The 22,850-nt window shown below is 41.0% G+C and overlaps 1 protein-coding gene across 2 annotated transcripts in view; it reads left to right on the forward strand.

Moving 5' to 3' along the window:
• si:dkey-246g23.2 (solute carrier family 66 member 2) overlaps window positions 1-22,850 on the forward strand; it is a 62,963-nt gene that overhangs the window by 17,214 nt on the left and 22,899 nt on the right. Inside the window, exons 4-5 of one of the 2 annotated variants that reach the window (XM_026364754.1) lie at window positions 5,749-5,965; window positions 18,696-22,252. In XM_026364754.1, the coding sequence (XP_026220539.1) occupies window positions 5,749-5,965; window positions 18,696-18,870 (392 nt within the window). In that variant the 3' untranslated portion in view covers window positions 18,871-22,252. Of the gene's footprint in view, window positions 1-5,748; window positions 5,966-18,695; window positions 22,253-22,850 lie in introns of those variants that run through there. The other variant, XM_026364755.1, reaches the window with a different exon arrangement.

Genomic DNA, 22,850 nt, shown 5'->3' on the forward strand with positions numbered 1-22,850 from the left:
AAATGCACACACTGCCTCCTCATTAGGGATTCGAGTGAACAACTGCAAACTATTGACTTCTGAATGTATTGGATGTTTCTGCACGAATGAGTTTTGTAATACACAAAATATTATGCAAATGTATGTGCCCATTGTCCCTGTGACTAGATAAGCATTTGTGGATGCAGGCAGCCTTTTTTGTCTTGGCAGATGTGACTAAAGAGAGCTTTGAAAGGCAACTGCAGTGCTGGGACTGTAGAAACAATGTGGCACTTAGTAACAACTTCATTTACTGCGTGTTGTTAATTCATGGCAAAGATAGAGAGACGTACTTAGGACGAATTGAGCACTGAGGCAACTAATCCAAAACTGGATTAAGCTATTAAACTGTGCTATAGAAACACATTAAAACTATTTATGTAATGCATATTTGCCTGTATGTGTGTATTGTCAAGATGACATCAGAAATTTGTATTTCCCACGCATTTAAACACATAAGAACGATCAGCCAAGTGTGCAGTGACACAATTTATTATCTTAATCCTGCTTTGATGACCTTAACGGCATTGTGACAACTCACATAGTCAATTACTCTGTTGTTACACTTCATGTAAAAAATGTCCATCCATTAATTGAAGACCTGTGTTTATGAGTTTGTTGTGCCCCATCTACTCTCTTTGAGGATCTTTGTTATTTGTCTGAAAAAGCCAATTAGGAACCATTCTTGTAGGTCAGATGTTCCCCTGTGGTGTGATTGAAGACATGCAGTAGTTGTTGATTGAACTCAGTCAGTGAAAAACTCGAGTCAGATGTTTACTGGCAGACAAGTGTGAGCTTTGGTAGACACAGCAATCCTTGTTAACACACGTAACCCCTGTTAACGCATGGCTGAGCCTGAGCCACCTATTTTTCCCTGTGTCGGTCTAGGCTGACGTGTTACATCCCATCTTAAAGCTCAGGAGGGAAGGTCCGCTTTAGGGATCAGCAGTCTTAGCAAAGTTTCCGAGAAAATCCTGTAACAATAATGGGGAATGTGGGCGTGCTCAGTCAGCAGTACTCATATTTGTCTTAATAAATTAACTAAATGTTTTACCAGAGAAGGCACCAGTGACGTTCCTCTGCCCCAAAGAGAGGAAAATCCACAGGGAAGGCAATTTATTCTTGCTCCTGCGTGCTCCTATTGGTGTTGCACTCCCAGTGTAACTTAATGAGTGGACATCATTTTAGAAGCCTTTGTATAATTTAGAGAGCTGACAGTGAAAGCAGGAGACACAGAAAGCACTGGACCCTTTCATTCCTGCCTTCACTCAGTCCTGTTCTGCTCACGAACCAAGTTATATTTTATACTGCAGGAACAAGCCTAACCTCTTTTCACTGTGGTTTCAGTCTGTCAGGGAGAGGCAGTCCACGTCGGTTCAGTGACTTTCTGTACATCAAAATGACTGCAGAGCACCTGTGGCGTCCCTATTAAAGCTTGTCAGAAACATATTATGGCGTCTCTGTACCATCATTACACCGTGGACTGGCAAAGCAGCCTGCAGGTTTGGCTGCGTGTTGAAGTGTCCCTTAGCTGAGGTTGCACGAGTAAGTGTGTTCAGAACACCAGTAGAAAACCTGTGCGAGGTGAATATGCTGCTAAAATAATGTGGCAACACCGCACAGCACAAAGCCAAAAGTCCATAACATCCTGCATGGCCTTGAAGGCACCACACCTATCGTCATATTAGCCCAGTGAGCCATGCAGAGAACAGACAGCCTACAAGACTGGCAAACAGCAACTTTAACACATCTTAAGATACAACAAGCAGGCTCCACGGAGCTGATTCGTTCATGCACGCTGTCACTTCTGAGTCAGCAGATCTCAAAGCTCTTTAGCTGTCAGTGTCAATCCTCGTCTTCGCCTCAGAGCCTCTGCTATTCTACGTTTCATACTTTACTCTCTCTGCTCGGCCTGCTGAGAAGCGCTGCGGGTTTTGGCCTCCATACATGTGTTTGACTGACTCAAAGCTACTCTCCCTCTCTTTCTGGCTCTGTCAGCCTCCATCTCTCTGTCCCTCCATCCATTTCTAACCACCTCCCTCCTCTGTGCAGCTAGTGTGAGACTGCTGCTATGGTCGGCTACAGCACAGAAACAAAGTATGAACAATGCTGCGCCTACATCTGCTCAGGCTGTCACACCTCCAGGCTTACACCTGAACAACACACACACACACACACATATACACAAAACTGATTGACTTATCCTGCCGGAGACACATCATCCCAGAGTAGCTTCATACACAGGTATTGACGCGCTCGGGGCGACTTCCTCGCCCGTTTTTGTAATTGAATTGTTTGATCTTGAATGGGCTTTGTGTAAACAAAGAGTCTGTGTGGGTAAAAAAAAAAAGAGCGCTTCTCTTCCTCCTAGCACTCCACAGTCTCTGGGGCTTTTGAAGTGCGGCCCTGGCCTCCATACACACCAGACAGGAGGATGCTGTTTGGAAAAGGCCAGGCCACCTGTCCTGTCCTGGGGTGACAGGACAGCAGCCACAAAGGAGGTTTTGTGTGTGTGTGTGTGTGTGTGTGTGTGTGGGTGGGTGTGATGTGAAGTGAAGGCACTTTTTTTTTGTCACAAAGTGGGTGAAAAAAAAAAAAAGACTGAAACTGTGAGCTGGTCAGGGAAGGGAATGATGCATGATATGAGCGAAGGACAAATAAAAGAGATGATTCCATAAATGATGCATAGCTTTCTGTCTTGATTATACTCTTCCAGGCAATTTGATTATGCAGGTAAACATACAGTACGAGGTTGTATATGCGAGAGATGAAATAGGATAGAGAGAGAGAGATAAGAGGAAAGGAGGTGGTTGTGTTGCTTTATGTTGGAAAATAGATTGGATTGCTTAGTAAGGGGACGAGAAGAGAGTATTTCGGGCGTCTGCATGTGTATGTGAGTGCGCTGCAGATAAGGAGAGGGAGGCGAACGGGAAGCTGAATTAAAAATCGAGAGATGAAAATGTGAGAGGCTCAGTGGGAGGCTTTGTTCGCTGGGAAGTTGACAGTAGTTTTGAAATACCGCTGCTCTCGTTGTTGCTGTTGTCAGCATATTTATTCCTCACAACCTTGGCCTCATTCAAAAAAGGAAATGAAAGGGATTTTATGTTGTTGATAAAGGTCAGCCTCTAAGCCTCTCCGGCACTACCTCTGCCAGCTGCCAGTGACTGAAACGACTCCGATTTGATGTTGTGTCGAGGTAAAGTGGCATCGGGAATGAAGTGAGACTTGTGAATAAGAGCTGGAGTGCCAGGCTCCCTGCTTGGATTCTGTCATTGTCATAGTTTGTGAGGACAGACATAAGTCATTCCCAGAAAGTCAATATTTGTCACGTCATATGTGTGTGCAAGAGCTCAGAAGTGTGTGTGTGTGTGTGTGTGTTGTTCTATCTCTCTGACATGTCAGCTGTGGGTGATGTGTCTTTTGTGGTTCCCAGTAATAAAGCCATTAATCACATTCGCTGTTTGCCACAAACATGCCATGCTGCACTCACTGCAAGATGTCTCGCAAGATGTCTCACTCTGTCTGTCTCTGGGTGCCACAGCAGATCCAGCTCACTGGAGTGGAATGGGAGACATCCCAACATTGTGTTGGGTGGCTGCTGGTTTGTGAATGTGTGTGTGAATGTGTGTGTGAATGTGTGTGTGTGTGTGTGTGTGTGTGTGTGTGTATTTTGCATGACCACTTGGTGTGTGATATATCATACATCATCAAAATTGGATGAAGCACTGATTAGACACAAAAGCATATTAAATTTTGAGTGTGATAGAAGAGCTGTGATCAACCACAATGATAAAGCGGGTAGATAGTATAGAAACCATATCACTTGACACTATTCCATATACAATATATACTATTCTGAATTTGAATGTGCCTGTACAAAAAAAACTAAGGCAACATTGATTCATGATTTCATATCATTTCATTGTGTAGGATTAAAGTGCATTCTTCACCTTCACCATTCTTCATTACTAGTGATAACACTTATAACTGGACCCATAATCTCTTGTTCTCATTTATGAATCATTCAGTTTATCAAATGTGACAACCACAGCCTCTTAAATAAGGATAAAACATTTAGAAAAGCAAGTAGATCATACGTGTGCTGATGTCCTTGACTCATTTTCATTTAACTTGTCCATCAATGGTTGTTTGAGGGCTGACCTCCAGTACACTTCCTAATCCTAAACTTCACCCTAATTCCAAGTAACGAACTCAAACTGATTATTGATGCAAAGAAAACTTTTTATATTCAAACTTATTTTCCATTAAAATTGTGAAGCATTCCTTTTTTTCTGGTTTTTAATATGCTGATTTGCTACCCTTCTCTATTTTCTATTTATTTGTAGTTTTGAGTCTAGACATGTGTCTAGGTTTTAAAGTGATTAAAAGCATTTAGAAGTCATCCACTCTGATAGTGGATTATTATTTTTTTACTATTTGCTGACCGAAGGGGACATTTTCTTCATTTGTTTCAGTTTTATAGTTCATTTGTTAATCAATAACAAATCTAATTTGCTATAAATAATGTCAAGGTGTGACAGGTAACAGTGCATGGAGAAGTCATGCAGCGTCACACTAACTACTCTCTTTTAGCCTTCAGTCCCCTTTAGCTGATGTCAGCTGGTTTCCACGGCTCCACTGTCATACATAAGTAATGAGGGATCGTCGATCATCCCACATTATGGACCACTGAGGAGATGGCTGATGGTGACAGGATTGTTGATGTTGTCGTCCTAATGTTTCCATTCATAAGCTCTGTTGGCTCTGGGAACATGAACTCAGCCTCACAGATTTCGACTACCCTTCCATGCTGTGAACTCAGTCGTGCTGAGGCTGACTGGACAGAAATTATTTCGCAGGGTTCGGTCGCTTTGACTAAATGTTTATTCAAATCTAATTCGGTATCACACGTTGATTTCACTGTATGTTCAGATGCTGGTGCTCTTCCATTTAAACTGAGTAGAGATTTTGAAGAAGAAGCGACAGCTATAGACCCAGTGAAGAGGCGGTATTTATTAGTGAATTGTAAAAGTCTTATATGATAAATAGGGAGGTGTCAGTGAAAAGATTGCTTTAAACCAAAGGTAATAAACCTTCTAAATGTATAAAGGCCAGGATATTCCAAAGTAATAGAAATATAAAAGCTTTCGAGTATCTCATTTATCTTTGTTCGATTCACTTATGCATGTGCACAGGATTGATTTAAGAGTGCTGCCTTTGCAGAATTTCCATGGGCCCTTTAATGAAACACTCGCATCCCTGCTCTTTCCTCCTCTCTTCCTTTCCTGCCATATTAGCCTCACCGCTTTCAATCTCTGTCAGTGTTGCTCTTCTGTTTCCATGTGCATACACTGTAAGCATCTCCTCGCCCTTCGGCATCACAACCACACACACATGCGTGCGTACGTGCGTGCGCGCACAAACACTCCCTCACTCTCAGGCCTGAAAATAAGACAGCCCTGCTCATTCATTGGAAAGGGGGAAGTGTGCTACACAGCAGGGACTCAGCTCCACCAAAATGATGCAGTGTTATGGAAAAAGAAAAGAAATTGGATCTGGTCCAACTTTTCCTGCAGTGTGACATCATTGGTTAAGGTGCTCCCAGCGGCCTGTCAGTTCCATTCCTTCTACTTTCTCTTTTACACATCATGTCTGTTCAGTATAGGTTTTTCTTAATGTAAGTAAAACTGCTGACTATTGTAAGTGTTATTGTTTGATTCTCCCCTCCAGACTTGGACTTTCGCTACTTCTGGAAGTGGACTGCGTTTGAGGACTACCTGCTCTTCTGCTTTGGCTTCACCGTGCTGTGTGCGGTGGTCACTCTGCTGTTGCTGGACTCCGCTGTGTTTGTGGAAATGCTGGGCTCCCTGGCCGTGATGTTCGAGGCCATGCTCGGCCTCCCGCAGCTGCTGCAAAACTTCCATAACCGCTCAACCAAAGGCATGAGGTACGGCACTCTCAGAGATCAGAGCATTGCAGAAAGACATACAGTGAAACACCAGATAGAAATGCTCCTATTAACATGAATATCCATTTATGTTCTCATGAAGAAATAATAATAGGGTCATTTACAATTATTAGGTGTTGCAACAGACAAACTAATTTCTTCCAAGAAATGGTCTCAATCGAGATATTACATGCTACATTTTAAGATAATGTCAGAGATTTAGGCTGTATCCATGTTTAATCTAAGGTCACCTTGAAGAGAGGCAGTAGAATAGGAGGAATGGGTGAAGAAGGGGGCACTGTAAATAAATGGTTTAGCTTGCAATATCAGTGTATTTCCTGTTAAGATTAAGTCAAAGGTCATTATGTATACTGATTCCAATTAGCCTCTCAGGTAGAGGACTGCAAGATCAATTACGCCACTAATGGCACAGAACCTCATACTAATTATGATCATTATTTCCTCATTATGTCTGTTGTCTGTCATCAGTGCAGAAACCATTCATGGGGCGTGCATGTGCACGTGCATGTTATCCCTGAAAATAGTCAGTAGAAACAAAACAAAATATTTCCCGTCTACCATCTACTTGTTTTGAGTAGATGTTCAGGAAGTATAGAAGAGATAAATTAACATGCATACAAGGGAACTGTGATGAGAAGAAAGGCTAAAATTAGGATTTTGCATTGACGTCAGTTGGAATCAGCAACTCTCACTGGGGTTGAGAGTGCTTTTGTTTATCTTGACTCAAAAATCCTTCTGACCCAAATGCACCACAGTTAAGATACAGTATATGGCAACATTATTGACTTGTCTGCTAATTATTTTCTTAATCAAGTACTTGTTTGGCCTACTGAATGTCAGAAAATTTCTTAATTCAGAAACAAAAATTTCAAGTAAGTAAGTAAACAGTTGCTTTTTTTTTACTAGTGTTCTTTCCTAGTTTGCTATATTATTTCTGTATTTTGTGCTTTCCCCAAAACAGAAGAATACCATAAAAATAGTGCATCAAAATAATAACTCATGATGGTGTCCATGTTGTTCATGTCCCTTTAGGGGCATTAATTGTCAGATGCTACTGTGGCTACTGTATTATATTCTTCCCATACTGCAGTTTTCACTGTAGCGCATTCAGGGGAAGAGTAACTCAAGCCTGCACTTATTTTACCTCACGCAGAAGGTATAAGCCCTGATGTATTTTATTCGTCAAACAGAGCAGCAATGTACTCAAGATGTTGCTATATAGGTGATTTATTGTCTGCATTGCAAGACGTTCCCTCTCAAGTAATGTGATCCATTTTACACAAGTGTCCTCAGGGTATACATTTAGGCTTGCACTTCCTTTGAGCTCCCATTGAGCTCAGACTGAATATTACAATAAAGATTAAATACGTAATAACACTGCATTAGGTCTCTGAGATGCCTGATGAATAAGTTAGGCTCATCAATTCACTAAACTCAGATCCATGGTCCCCAAGTCCCTGCATACTCAGTAATGTAATAATGTATCAGCCACAAAAAACAACAACAAACAGACGTTACTAAGTCTTTCCAGAAAATACTATAATGTGAGTATGGAGATGTTCAAACCTCACTATTGATCTTAACATGACCATGTTGACTGGAAACTGTCCACTCAGCACTTTCATTGTAATATTTTTACTGGTGCTTTTACAGGTAATTTGTTCCGAGCAGTTTTTTGCTCATGTGCCCATTTGGTACAATCGATTGAGTAAATGTTGTTGTTCTGGTGGTGCAGACCAAGCAACTGGCTTTGACACAACTTGAAAAGGCGGTTCTCAGTCTGCTCCACGTGAGCTCCAGTCTGGATTATTTGCAGTGTGAGAAGTAATTGATGAACCTTAAGAGATGTGTTAATTTAGCGGGTTTATGGTCAGTACATTATTGCAAACATGAGAGCAACTCATGAATTGTAAAAGCGCATGAATAACCAGGAAAAGTCAAAATGAATGATACTCTTAGCCTGGGCACGCCGCATTGAAGTACAACACGACTTGCTGTCATTCTGTGGAGTAAACTTGGTTTTGATTCGTCTCTGTGGGCTCATGTAGACTAACATATTTGCTGTTGACTGAATGAACCCAGCTACAGGTGCCAGCCCAGCATTAATTACTGCATGTAGTTCCTGCTTTGCACACACATTAAGCCCAGAAGGGTATATCCATGACATCATATTATTAAGAGCAGTATGTGCTATTCAGAGCATGAATCTGTTTCTAGTTATTAAACACAGGCATTGTGGAGATACCAGGTTTTTATCTCACAGTCTTTGGGCTTTGATTGATGCTTTCACCTGCTTTGCATTCGAAAGCATTCATTACTCAGGTGGAAGTTGCAATTGAATGGTAAAGTTGCAATTTGTTTATATAAACAACAATGTGCAGTGTTGGTGCGTATGAGTGATTGCTCAGCGCTCTCTGCTCAGCTGCCTGGGGAGCCCGCCTGTTTATCTTTTCCCTCTCATTAAACTTTATCTACTTCGCCTCCTCTCCCAGCTCTGCATCAAAGCTCCCAACCTTCACAATGTCACTCAGTGGCAGTGGAGGGGACACTGACGATGGCAAGTGTGTCTGTTGCACTGACACAAAAGTATGCAGAGAAATACAGTACTGCTCTTCCCAAGGGATACTCATCTGTGTTAGTTTTCTTCCTCCAGACAGTTCTCCCCTTTTTTTTCCTCTCCCAATTCAATATTCTGCTCTTTATTGTCGTGAATGTGACAAGAGTAGTCAAAGTAGCTGCGCGCAATTGGGACCAGTAAAAACAAAATATATACAATACATATAAACACCTGTCCCCTACTGCTGCATATTCATCTCGCACTCCTTGTCTTTGTCACACTATTTCTCCCCAACCTTAACAACTAGCAGACTGTTTCCCGCTCTCAGTTATGGGTAACACTCTTCAAACATTAATGGTGGTCCTATTACCTTGTCTCCTCAATAGCAGCATAATGGTGGTTTCATGTTTCCCTCGAGGCAGCCATTACCTTGAGGCAATTTCCGACAGAGGGCCTGTACTGTTACAGTCTGGCCCTGGAGGATGTCAGACAGGTGCAGTGATGACCTCTAAGCACTTTGTGACCTGTGAAGAAAAGCTGTGTCTCAGTTGTGACCACATGTGGAAGGTGAGTGTGAGGACAGTTGCTGCACATATGGTATGGTGCAAGTGCAGTTTTGTTGATATGGCTCCATAGGGTAGAAGTTATGGATAAAATAAAAAAAAACTGTATATTTGTGTGTTTCTGTAGACAGTTTGCACTTCAACTCATTTTCTATTCTCAGACCTTACTGAACCACTAACATTTTCTTGCACAGGATATAAAGGTTTTTGAGTCTTTGAATCAAACCTCATGTCTGTGCTGCAGTGTCTTTGTTAACTGTTATAGATGGTGATTAGATCCAGTTAATAATGTGTTAATAAGATAAGTTGAGTCTTGGGTGTCTGCACTGTATTGTAACTTGGCAGAGGCAATGATTATAGTGTTTCTTGTAATTATAAGTTATATGTATGTATGTATATGTACAGGTCTACAGCAATACTAGGAGCTTTGTGAGGTTATATTTACATACCGTAGTGTTGCTAGGTTATAGTTAACATAGTCAGAGTCATGGTATTGCAAGTCAGTGCATTACCTCTCACTGTTAAATTAGAATCCCGTCCTGTCCTTTGGAAGATAAAACATAAGATTGTCCTTTTATTTGTACTGTAAACGGCAATTTAGGGATTTGGAAAATAGCTATTTGGGTTGTTTTTGCTTTGTCAAGTCTTGTGGTTTTACTGTGTGAATGAGTTTGTGAATTTATTACTCACTTGTGTTGTAAATAAGTTAAGTACATGCCAGGAAATGCAAGGTCCTGCTGTGCCTATAGCTCAGGACAACACTGGCGCTGAAACGTAAAGCAAACAACACCCTGGCACCAGCTGAACCTAGTTTTTTCTTTGTAAACCCACACACTGGAGAAACTGTGAAAGCAGCATTTTTTTTTTCACACTCAGTCCTGGCTGCTCTGCCTTGACCTCTTCTCGCTGGGCTGTAGCACCTTTTGTCCTGGGGTCTGTGAGCTATCACAATGGTGGAGGAGAAACTTGTTGTTAAAGTAAAAAGAAAAAAAATCCAGACCTCTACAACCCACACTCCCGGCTTTTTACAGATAAAATGAACAAAAAAAAAAAAAGACATTTCCTGGTGAGATAGAGAGGCTGGCTCTTCAGGAGAGAAAGGAAAACAGCACACAAATACTCCTGACGTCAGAGCGGGACTGCCAAATGATTTCATAGACGATGTTCTCTATTCTGTGGTAGTGTCGATACATTTTTTTCTAAAGGTGTTTCTGCTGTTTCCAGGTTCACATTGGTTTATAAAAATACCTTTCCAAGGGATGTGGAACGTTGTGAAAGATGCTTTTATTTAGTCGTCTACCATCATTTCAGCTATGACACATGTTGGCTTAGATTATACAGTAGTAGTACATGTAGCCATCACTAATTTACCTATTTCAGCTTGTTTACATTCTCCGAAAAAAAAAATGTATTTGAAATCCCCTTTGGTGGGCTCGGTGTGATACCTTTTCTTCTTCTCCTCCTCACCTCCCTGCCGTTTCATTTTGAGAAGTAGTATCCATCTTTTTCTGGCAGGTCGGGAACTTTTTTCTGTGTTTGCCTGTGTGCGATCGATCAGCATGCATAATTCATAGTTGGTGGGTTAAGAGTAGCTTGGCTTCTCTCTCGCTGGGTCCTTTGATTTTCATCTCTCTATCTGCCCCCCTTAGGGAGAGTAACAGCCCTGCTGCTAAATCCCCACACACACACACACACACACACACACACACCATCATGTGTGGGCGCATGCATGTGTACACACGCAAAGATCTGCGTGAGTGGAAAAAAACACATCAGGCCAATGTACACATGCATGGATGTGCTGAAAAATAGAAGGAAGAGGGGATTAGAGCTCTTTGAAGCCTTAACCATCAGTTGTCGATTATTGTGTTTTTTTTTATTTATTAGTATTATCAAGCAGTTATTAGGACTGTTTAGGACAGAGTGGAGTTACTGTTTCTACCAACCTGTCCAGTGTTTTTGCTGCTTGTTGTTGTTTTTTGTTGCCTGCTGTTCTTTTCTCTCTCTTCTTTCCACTAGCCCCTACCGGTCGAGGCAGATGACCGCTGTTACACTTCCTCCCTTCGTCCCCTTTTAGTTGGTTTTGTTTTTGTTTGTTTCACGGGGTCTCACTCACTCTCCAGCCACTTTCTGTTTGACCTTATTTGGACTTCCTCACCCTCCACTCTCCTAGACCTTTATTATGGATTTGATTCACCTGTGTGTCCCGTTTTCTTTATAAGCTCCCCTCAATCCTCACTGCTGGTTTGTTGGACTTCCACACACGTTAGTTTGTTCGTCAGTTGGATTATTCTGGACTACATTTATTACACTCCTCCACACCTCCACACATGGCTTGTTTGTTTGTTTGTTCGCTTGTCATTCGTTACAATCTGGACTGTTATTCTCCCTTCACGTTTATAAGTTAGTTTGCCTGCCGTGTGCAGTGATTTTTGTTTTGTCACTTTGTATTGTTTGATCTGTAAGTTAGTATTTTGTCTGCATTTGTAGTGGTTTTCTGTTGTAGCTAGTAAGTTCTATTTAGTAAGTTAGTTAGTATTTTGTATTTTTATATTTTCGTTGTTACTTTGTGTTGTTGATTTGTATGTTAGTATTTCGCTTGCATTACAGCAGCGTTTTCTGCTGTTACTTTGTATATCTGGTTAGTGGGTTTGTTAGCATTTCCCCTGCGTCACTTGTTTGATACTTTGTTCACCACCGTGCTTCCAGTCTTTTTAGTTGTCACTTTGTCTGCCCTCTAGTTTTGTTGTAGTGTATGTTTGTTTCCTCGTTCTGCTGGTTCCCTGAGTCCTGGTGGTTCTGCAGGTTCTGCTGGAGGTCTCTTCCTCTTAAGGGGGTTCATCTTCTCTACTGTCAACTAGTGCTGCTCAAGTGGGGTTGTTGGGTTTTCTATAAAATTCTATATACAGTTATATTTTGTTAGGTCTTACACAAACACTGTTACTGTAAGTGCCTTGAGATGACCTTGTTGTGGTTTGGCACTATACAAATAAAATGGAATTGTACTGAATTGTCATTGTCATTGCCCGCTGCCTGCATGAGGTTTAATTTGTGATCATCAGTTCACTTCCTCACAACAGGAGTGGAAAAGTGTGCTCTGTCAGCTGAGATAGACTGGGTAACCTTTTGGCTGTTGCTCATGGAAATTCCCTACAAAATGCAGGGAAACCACAGTTGTTACAGAATTAGAACGAGTGCAACAAACCAGTGGGTAAAGTGTGTCTCAGCCCTAAATGGAAAGCGGCTCATTCCAGTGAGTTGAGTGTTGTGTAGAATTTGTTTTTGTGAAACGTTCACTTTCATATTCGTACTCTGGACTGCAGTCACAACATTTACATATATGGATAAGAAGATACAGCTGGAAAATGATAGTAATCTGTGCTTCACATGCAAGATACTTGCAGCCTGCAATTGGTTGTTCCTTCATCCATCCATCCAACCAGTGGTCCCTTAGGCAGTGGACAGTGCAACAAGAAATCTTTCTTGTCAGCAACTGTCAGGGGAAGGTCGGAAGAAAGGCTGAGAATAAGGCTTTAAAAGCAAATTAAATGAAGGAGTGAAGCAACTTAAGAATGAAACCAAAAAGAGAGAGATAGGTAAGTACAGTGTTGGTAAACCAGCCTTACATTATAGGTTTATCAGTCATATGTAGTAACTCCTCAGAGCTACAGTGTCACAAAGAGGAATATATGTTATAATATAATATGTTATAAAACACTATATCTTCATAAAACAGTATGTCATATGGCGGTGAAACATATATTGTTATAATATCATTGATTTTATAGAGTAACCAATTACAAGAATGTTTACAGTGATTGTAGAACTGCTGGGAGATTCAGTTTTATAAAGTGATATTTAAAGATACTTCAGGCAACTTTGCAAACACCACACTTGTCCTTTTAGGCGTCTCTCTCTCTCTCTCTCTCTTCCCTGTCTCTGTCTCTCTTTCTAAATGTCACTCATCCCTGTTTCCTGCAGTAGCGTTCCACGTGGTCCACACCAGTCACTTGAAGGAGCTAATAGCTGGCTTGACAGCACTGGTTCAATACACAACACAATTACTGCCCAGCCCACATACGGAGCAGCTTTCTACATCGCTCACCCGTGTCCTGTCACGCTCCGGCTTCGTTTCTCACCCCTCTCTAGATTCATTGCCCCCTTGCTTGGCTACATTGTCATTCATCTCTCATCATTTTCCTCTTACTTTCATCCTTTTTTTAGTCAGTCCCCTCACATCTATTTTTCCTCTCTATCCCTGAATTCACCCTTTGCTCACTCATCACTTACCACTTATGTCAGCTGAAGGTGTCAGGTCAGTGATCAATAAGAGACTTGTCCCGGCTGAGCTGAACTCAGTCACCATGAGTGCATGTGTGTATATGTATGTTTGATGAGAACATCAAGCAAATATGCAACTTTGTAGTCTTTCTTTGTGTTGGTATGCAAGTTAAAGATAAGTGGTTCATGCCGGTTCATGTATACTTTTTTTTTTTTTTGCAGTGTAGTGCAGATGTAGTGAGTCAGTATTCTCAATCAGCGCCATAATCGTCACTCTTCTCACTCAGAGTGTCACTTAAGACCAACTTCAGTTGTTTGTCCTGTGTGTCTTTCATCACTTGCCAAATCATGATTAATTTTATCGCAGCCAGATGGAGCTACATGAGATGAGCATGATAGTCTGAAAAATGTGAAATGTGTGTGTATGTGAGTCTGCCAGAGATGAACGACCTCAAACTAGAGTTTTGTCTCCATTCCTCCGCGCTACAGTAGAGACCGCTTTGGTGCAGACGACCCACCCTCTTTAATTACATTGTTAATGACTCATCCTCTTTAATGATGTTTGCCATCTCATGTGCAAAGAAGTTAGCCAAAGGGGGGAGTGGAGCATTTGGAAGGGTGAGAGAAGGGAGAGAAGGTCAGGTGGAGGCAGACAGGAAGGTAAAGTATAAATGAAGGTAGCACGGCTGCAGAGAAGGACACGAGACATTATTTATGCAACATATAAATCACGATATGCCTAAATTTAAAGTCTGTTTTTAATGGAAGAGGAGCACTGCAACAGACGTCATGGCCACAAGTTGAGTCAAAAACTAACCAACCTGTCACCATCCCTGCCTGTCCTTGTCCTAGTTCTATTTTCCGGTTTCTGCTCTTGCTCTCTCTCTCTTTTTGTGTTGTCCCTGTCTGTCTCTCGTCTTCTTTCTTTCACTCTCTCCCTGTCTGTCAGCCTCTTCTTCTGTTGTTTTTCTGTCACTCTGTTGTGCCCAGTCATTTTCTGTCCCTGCCATAAATGGTTCGTTTCCTCTGATTACTCCTCTGGTTCGCCTGTCCATTTTTGGATTCTGGACTTTGAACTCACTTTGCCTCCTTCCCTCTTTGTCTCCTGAACCCCTTAAAAGAAACCTTTGTTTAACCAATCATAGTGTCAAGTCCTGGACCGCAACCCGTCCTGGTAACAAATCATCACACAGCCGGCATCCAAGAGTTTAAAGTTTGAACTTATTAGATGTACTTTTTGTGTCACGCTCTCAGCCGTGCAAGCTGCAAAAAAAAGTTCTCACTAGAAGTGGGAATATATGACAGTGACCACTTCACTGTGGAGTTACACTTCTCAAAGTCAAACATTATCAGTTAGCCTTACTACTTCCAACTATGGTGAGGAATGCAAAAGGCTTTCTCACAGTACTACTAGCTGGTTTGGTGTCATGTTTATGCCTTCAGCAAGGCTCACTGCTATTCCAATTTTTGTTAGCAGAGACAAAAACAGTCGATGCAGAGCATGGTACAAGATGATAGAAGTCAGTAACTTTATATTCCATTTATTGAGAACAGAGTAAATGCAGTGACAGTGGAAATAAAAGTAAAGATGACAGTCGAGTGTGTGGAGGGGGGGGGGGGGATCTCTGGAGTTCAACAGAGTGCACTCTCTCAGGGTAAGAAATCAAGTACTTCCCCTGAAGAAAGCTGGTTACTTAGAGAAGAAAAGAGAAAAGAGAAGCATCATCAGTTTAAATTCTTTAATACTCTTATTTTTCAACAGTTCACTTAAACCCTGGAGTGTTTACCCCAGGTTTAAATTGTTTGGGGAGCAGAAAATGTCAGTGAACTCATGTGCTTTAAACACGTGTTCCTCGGCCGGATGCTTACTAAAGCCTGAAGTGGTTAAATTGGAGGTGGGAGGATCAAATGGACCAAACCGTGATAAAAACAAGCAGCCGTGTGTTGGCTGATGCAGACTTGTGCCATCTTGTTGGCTTTTATTTACAGCTCACATTCTGGCTAGATCTGTTGTAGCTGTGTAGTGTAACGCTAAATCAGTTCGAAGCGAGAGTATGTAAGCAGCACAACAGCAACACATGCAGAATGGGTCACAGCAGTTATACAGTATCTGAAGGCGAGAGACGTTTCCTGTCTCTACTACCACTATCAGACATTTAACAAGTTGATATTAATAACTGTGCGACACTCACAGGGGGGTTACAGACCATTTTGTGCCCAGACATTGTCAATCACAAACAGAAACCTAGCAGGAAAAATCATACAACTCAGAATTATTACAGTCAGAATCGACAAGGTCAACTAACCCATAAAAGATTTTGAAATTGCTTTTAATTTGAAAGTGTCTCCACTTTTGTGACTGGATTAACGAGTGCGTCAGTGTGGATATGATTATGTATGAAAGTGTACAGATGCTCAGGCTGACTTTTCCTCACATTACAAACAGCTGTGAGTTAAAACTTTGATCATTCCACTCTAAGCTGGCTGTGTTTTAAGCCAGCATCCCTCACTCTAGATTATTAATCACATTAGCATACCACATGCAGTGTTCAGATTTGGTACATTCTCAGATATGTTGAATAACAATGTCCTGATTTCCATGCCGGGGCAGGATTGTTTGCTGCTCATATTTTGGTTCCGCTTTGGGCTGAAGGGATCCCATGAGAGTGATGGGAGTTTGACGTGAGTCTGCAAGGAGAGCTCAAGGATAGTACAGGACAGCTGTCCCCATAGTCATTAAGGCTGACTCAACCCCCATACACACACATCATCCATTACTATTTCACAGAGGTCTCCTCTCCATTCAAAGAGGTTTCTGTCTTTCTCTCTGGTGGTTTTGTTGGCTTAGCCCTGTCTCTCTTACTGCATGCTGGATAATTGCTGTTCTCTGCGGGCTCTCTGTCTCTCTCCGTTCCTTTCTTCTCCACCCCTGTCTAACCCTTTACAGTATGTCCCATTGATGACTGATTGTCCTGCTCTGTCCCCAGGCCCAGTCAGCCCCAATAAAATAATGACCTCCCATTACATTCATACCTATGGGACCTCACCGTCCAGAGAGCAGGAACAGGGAATAGAGGAGAGAGCAGAGAGTAGATGAAGCAGGAATGGTGGCTGAAAGTGGAAAGACAGAATAGCGCAAGGGAGGAATAGCCTAGGAAAAGAAAAGCGATGAGCAGAAGAGCTGCAATAAGCAGTGATGCAGCGTGAAGAATATAGTTTCTGTATTGTATCTGTTTCTGTAAAGTTTCAGACCTTCAGGGCGTCGTGTTGGCAAAAAGCCATCGGTGTGCTAGATAACTGCTGTCTTCTTCTTCAAGGACTTTCTTTTCAGCTTCTGTCTCTTAGCCAGGCTGTCTTTGTGTTCACTTTTTCGAACTGGCTGTGATCAATCCACAGCTTAGAGCAATGTTATCATGTGAATTGATTTTCCACTTCTACCCTCACGTTACTTTTACAGTGGGAGCCAAAAGACTAAACAGCCTTTTCTTTTACAGCAAAACACTTAAGGAATAGTTCAACATTATAGAAGATTCTTGTGACCCCAGTTCATGGTCTCTTCCTGACCTTGTATTCCTATTCACACTTAACACATTTCAAGCATTCACACTACAAAACACGGTGCCGACCTCTAAAAGCTGAACAGAATGAAGCTTCTTTGTTGTATTTGGCTGAACAGTGTGAAAGACAGGGGTGAAAAGTCTGTGTAACTGCTTAATGGCTAAGTTCAGTCATTTTTTATTCTCCACTCATGCTTAATATTTTGTCAGTCTCCGACCTCGATTAGCTTGTTTGTCTATGCTGTAGACCTCCACTGATGTCCAAAAATGATTAAAAGACAAGCACACACACACATAAACACATTACTCCAGTGGGGGGCATCCTTCTTCATTACTAAAACATGTGATACAATATTTTTTTTTTTTTTTAAGCCCCAAAGGCTTCAAATGGCCTTACCTTTTTAAAGCATCTAAAATGAGTAAAACTCAACTGCGCATGTGCAAGATTTGCACTAAACAAAGTGGATATCTTGTGTGGGTTGTTGACAACACTATTCAGCTGGGAAATGACAGGCATCGCCCTTTAATAAGAACACGTCAAAAATTAAACATACCCACGGTGCATGAAATGAGCATCTGGTTTACTTGTCTGGCACAGGTCCAGTAGGTGCAGTGTGGACAGCCCTTGCAGACTTTTGGCTGCACACAGACGTACACACAGTCTGAGCAACCCCTAGCAGACTTGGGTAAATGATGACGTTTATGTCTCAGGACACTAATTGTTGCAGATGGGATTCATGAAGCAGCACTCAGCTTCATGATAGGCCATGCATTTAGGAGACAGATGCTGATTGAAGGCAGTTACGTAGGTCTAGGTCTGAAATACCAGCATGCATGGTACCTTCTCATGTACAGTAGTCAATGCCCATGGTATAGTACAAGTCGCCTATTCCATGGGCACTGCTGCACCCAGACATAGATACTGACTTTTGCTCTCACAGATAACAGTCCGGATGGGCTTTTCCTCCATATCATGGGGAACCTCACTTCCATTTTTCCCAAACCAAGCTGACTCATCTGACCACAAAACATGTTTTAACATGGCTGCTTCTCATGCTATTCCACCTCAGGGCTCAGAGGTTTAACAGTCATTTCTGCCCATTATGCATTTTATGTATGCAAGATTTTCTCAATCATGACCCCCGTACATTCCAATTAACCTCCTAAAAATCCAGAATGGTGTTATTGAATATTTGAACTTGTATTTACAAAATACTATTAATTTGGTCAGTGAAAACACTGAAAATCTTGTCTTTGTACTTTTGTCAGACAAATAAATGTTTAAATGAAAAGACTTGCTTTGTACCTCACTTGTAAGTCACTTTGGATAAAAGTGTGTGTGTAAATGCAAATGAATTGATGAATGACAGATTTTCTTTTTTGAAAAAGTCTCTATTGAAAAGAGGGTTTATATTTGAAGCCAGTAAACAGTTACTATAATTCTCATTAACATGTTAGACAGTACCGAGTTTAATATTTACAAAAACAAAATGAAAATGACAAGTTTTGATTATAATGAGAATTTAGATGCAGATACATGTTGAATTTGTCATTTAGAGTTGCTTTAGAGGACACAGCCAGGATTAGCTAAGCTAACTGTTGGTTCATCAGGCAATAGTTCCCATAATGCACAGTTTGATGCTAAAACATGAGACCGGTACAACCATGAAGCATGTTCTTCTTTAAATGTATCTTTTCTCACTTCTCCTGTGTGTGTGTGTGTGTTTTGTTTTGTTCTGTGTTTTTTCCAGCGTGAAGATGGTGCTGCTGTGGACAGCTGGTGACATCTTCAAGACCACTTATTTTGTGATGAACGAAAGCCCGACTCAGTTCTTTGTTTGCGGTTCAGTTCAGATCCTGATCGATGTGGCCATCCTGCTCCAGGTCCTGTTCTACAGCCAAGACACACGAGCTAAGCTTGGCTGAACTCAGCTGTATCTTTGGACTTTTTAATAAACACAGCTGAAATTATGACACAACTGGCAGGCGAGGCATTAAGTACCAGAACAGGATCAGGGAAGAAGTGGTTTCAAACACAGCCTACCAGTTTATCTCAAAGTGCCATCAAGCCTGTTTAATTTTTTTTTTTTTAGCCTTGAACAAACTCTCTAGTAGCTCAAATTAAGCACTGATACCAAATTGCCTTTGCCTTACCTATAATAAGGCAGTGATTAGTCATGACAGCATTTTTGAGCATTTTACACTATTTATTATTTCTCTGTGGAACATTACACAGACTTGTGAAGTGTACTTGACCTGGAAACTGTAACAGAGCAACATCACTCACATTGGCAACTCATAAACAACAGATATGTGCTGCCGTAATGGCAGCGTTAACAGCTGTTGGTAATCATGCACTGGAATCTACAACTTCACACACGTGTGTGTGTGTGTGTGTGTGCGTGTGTGTGTGTGTGTGCGTGTGCGTGTGTGTGTGTGTGTGTGTGTGTGTGTGTGAGAGAGAGAGAGAGAGTGTTGGCATACTTGCTTGAACGTCTGTGCAACCAAAATCGATTTTTGCCATTGGCGCTCAGAGCCAAGCCAAAGCCACAGAATGTACATCAAGTAATAGTCTCATCAATCTCTGTGTTGTGACTGTTACGTACAGTGGGTCATTGTCCCATTACTTTTACTTTTACTATTGTTTTTTTTTATCCAATCAGTTTCGGATTCTCTTGTTCCTTTTACAAGCAGCACTTTTCTTATTTGGGACTTCAACAGTGAAAAAATGATGTTCGAGTGCCAAAGTGAAGTGATATTTAAATCGAAGCGCTTGGCAGAAATATTACATTATATAGTATCTTGGTCTTTAATTGGACACATTTTGACTTCAAGATGCCAGATGTACTGTTTTTATAGAGTATAAATTACCTTTTTATAATCATAACCAAGTGAGAATGGGTTTAGTGCCTGAAGAAAAACACTAGTAGCTTAGTTACTGCATGTAACAAACAAATGTGCCCTGAAACATCTTTTAATATGAGGAGGGACTGTCAAAGGTTTCTGTGATCCAGTCTCATTGAACAGCACTCTAACCGGTCAGAGGCCAATTAATTATGCTCGTATGGTAAGTTATGTAACTGCTCATTTAATGAAATTTCATAAGATCAATATATGAAAGACCGGGTGCAGTGGACTGATATTGAATGTCACACATGCATCTGAATAAATAAAATACCCTTCCCCTAATATGTTTAAATAATATTCAATATCGATGCAATTATTAATATCGTTATGGGACGATACTTTAGCCACCACAGAAGATATAAAAAGTAAGATAGCAAATATTACAAAATAAGAATTTTTTTTGTTTCTTAAGAACTAGTTTAACATTACTTGTGATAACTGCCACCAATTGACCTTTGTACAGCTCCGAGGATAATGTGCGACTTGAGCTGTGTTTGCTCCACATCAGGTTCCAAATTTCACAAATGAATATCAATGAGATCAGAACAAAAGTGATAAGAAGAATTAAGTACTACGCTGCTGCTATTTATTCACACAGAAATAATCCATTAGACAGAGGACAATTTATGTAATGCTTTATGTTTGGATCCTGCTACTGCTGCAGTACGAGCTTCGGTGAACTGCAGCAGCTGAGCTGTGGAGAGAACAAGGTTATAAACTGTAATGATGACTCAAGCAAGGTCTTTTGCTCAGATCACCTTATTAGCCTACCGCCCACATCATTTCGCTGTCTGCCATGTGTTCCATGTTGTTCACTTTTTGCTCATCCTGGTTGCAGATGGACACTTTCATGGTGTAATGTGTTTGGGAGAAACATTATAGCCATAACAGAAACTTTCAGAGATATTTTAGTCACAAACTCTGTTTATAATCGAAAAACGAGTTCAACATTATAGCCTCAAGGCGTCCTGTGGTTCTTTTACTTGTATAACAATAGTTTCCTCTTACAACAACACTGCAGGACAAAATAAATCAGCAGCAGCAGCTGATCAGTAGTCAGCGCAGGTTTCTTTTTACTTTGCCCTCAGCATGATTTAATTAAGTAATAAAGCTACTGGCTTATTACTTCTTTCAGTCACGTTTTTATCTCACCAGTTTGAGTCGATCCATTTGTTAATCTATACCTGCCAGTGTGTAAGTTCTGGATCATGTTTAAATTACACACTGCAGTGCATATGGTCTGCATCATGCAGACATACGTTGCCTGCAGCTACCAGTATGCCGCAGTCATAGGATTACATCTGTAGAGATGGAGCCATTGCTGCATCTTAGTAATGCCCCCTCTGAGTCATAAAGGTCTTAAGTGTCCTTTAATAATCTGGAAAAGGTGGTGGTTTCAAGAATGGACAGTGTCTTAAATATTGAGCTAAGTTCACAGTTGCAAATAATGAACAGGGTCATATTCAGTCTTCTCATGTCACAACTCTAAAATGTAATTTAAACGCCACGTTCTGCACAGTCCCTGAATGCCTCACACGCACATGGAGTAAACAGTTGTAGAGAGGCAGGGTGAGACATCTGGACACAAATCAAGTGAATGAAGCCTTTGCTGCTCATCTTCGTCGTGCAAAATTTACCACATATGAGTCTGTGCATCAATAAATGCTTCTCACCTGGTGCTGTAATACATATTCCCATATTTGAATATTTATAGACCCTTTTGCGTGGGTGTGTATATGTGTGAAGGATCTGTGTACTTGCATTGTGTGTTCAGAAATCAGTTATCTGGCATTACATTGTTAACCATATCATAAGCTGTATGTGTCTTATCGCCTCTGCCCTCAGTACCACTGTTGCATTGCATTATTTCTGAACGCTATACGCTCTTATCACCAGACGTTTGTCTGTAGTGTTTTTTTCTTTTTAGCTGTTGTAAGGCTCAGCATAGCACCCTCACTAGATTTAGTGTGAACAACACAGGGAGGGTTGGGCTGTTACTTCTGATCTATGCAGTACTATGGATTTCAAGTATTTATTGAAGGAGTCATAGACGAAGATTTACAATGTTTGTAAAACCAAAAGTAAAACCAAACCAAAAAAAAATAGTTGCCTTTAAAGTATTATAAAAACATATCAAAACAATTGCATGCTAATATGTATAGAGATCTATGACACCAAACTAAATTAATGATGTGTGAAGCAAAAAATACTCAACAATGTACTGTTGAAAGAGTTTTACTATGTCTGATGTATGTATGTGAAAATCACATTGTGTTCTCAAATATATACTTTTTATATTCCAGCATGTGGCCTTGTGTTGCTGGTAGTGCTTTTTAAACTGAATGTCTTTTAAAATGTTAAAGGCTTTTTGACATTGGAAAATAAAAAACTAAACAACTGATCTGAGCTCAGCCGGCTGCTGCTCCAACTTCCATCTGGATTTAGACAGGATTTCACACATAATCACCTGAAACCTCATTTGAACCTCACGGGTTTGAGCCAGCTCAACAGGAATATCAGACCAGAATTACATATAGATAAGAATATACCCTTATACACCTGTATAAATCCTTTTTATACAGCGATTCCCACTGCAGCTATCACACACACACACACACACACACACACACCCTATATCATATAGTCATATAGAGTGTGTTTGCCTGTTTAAGAGAGAGTGTCCCTGTGCCCAAATAAATTATGAAAAAGATTGGGGCAGAGCGAGGTCTTTGGCTGCTTCTGGACACATGATGGGGAAATCAATAAGTGGAGGTTAAACAAGGCGTATATCTTCATCTCACACACACACACACACACGTACAGCATCACTGGCTAAGACTATAGACTTTATATACAGGCTGTGGATAAGACCACTGACAGTCAGCAGGGTGGAGTATGGCAGTATGGATTGTAAAATATTAAACTGGATACAGTAGATAATGGGCAGCCTGGTATGTTTAATAGATGAGTTCGATGAGGACAGACCGTGTGCTTCACCA

The sequence above is a fragment of the Anabas testudineus genome, chromosome 6, assembly GCF_900324465.2.
Source record: "Anabas testudineus chromosome 6, fAnaTes1.2, whole genome shotgun sequence".
NCBI lineage: Eukaryota > Metazoa > Chordata > Actinopteri > Anabantiformes > Anabantidae > Anabas > Anabas testudineus.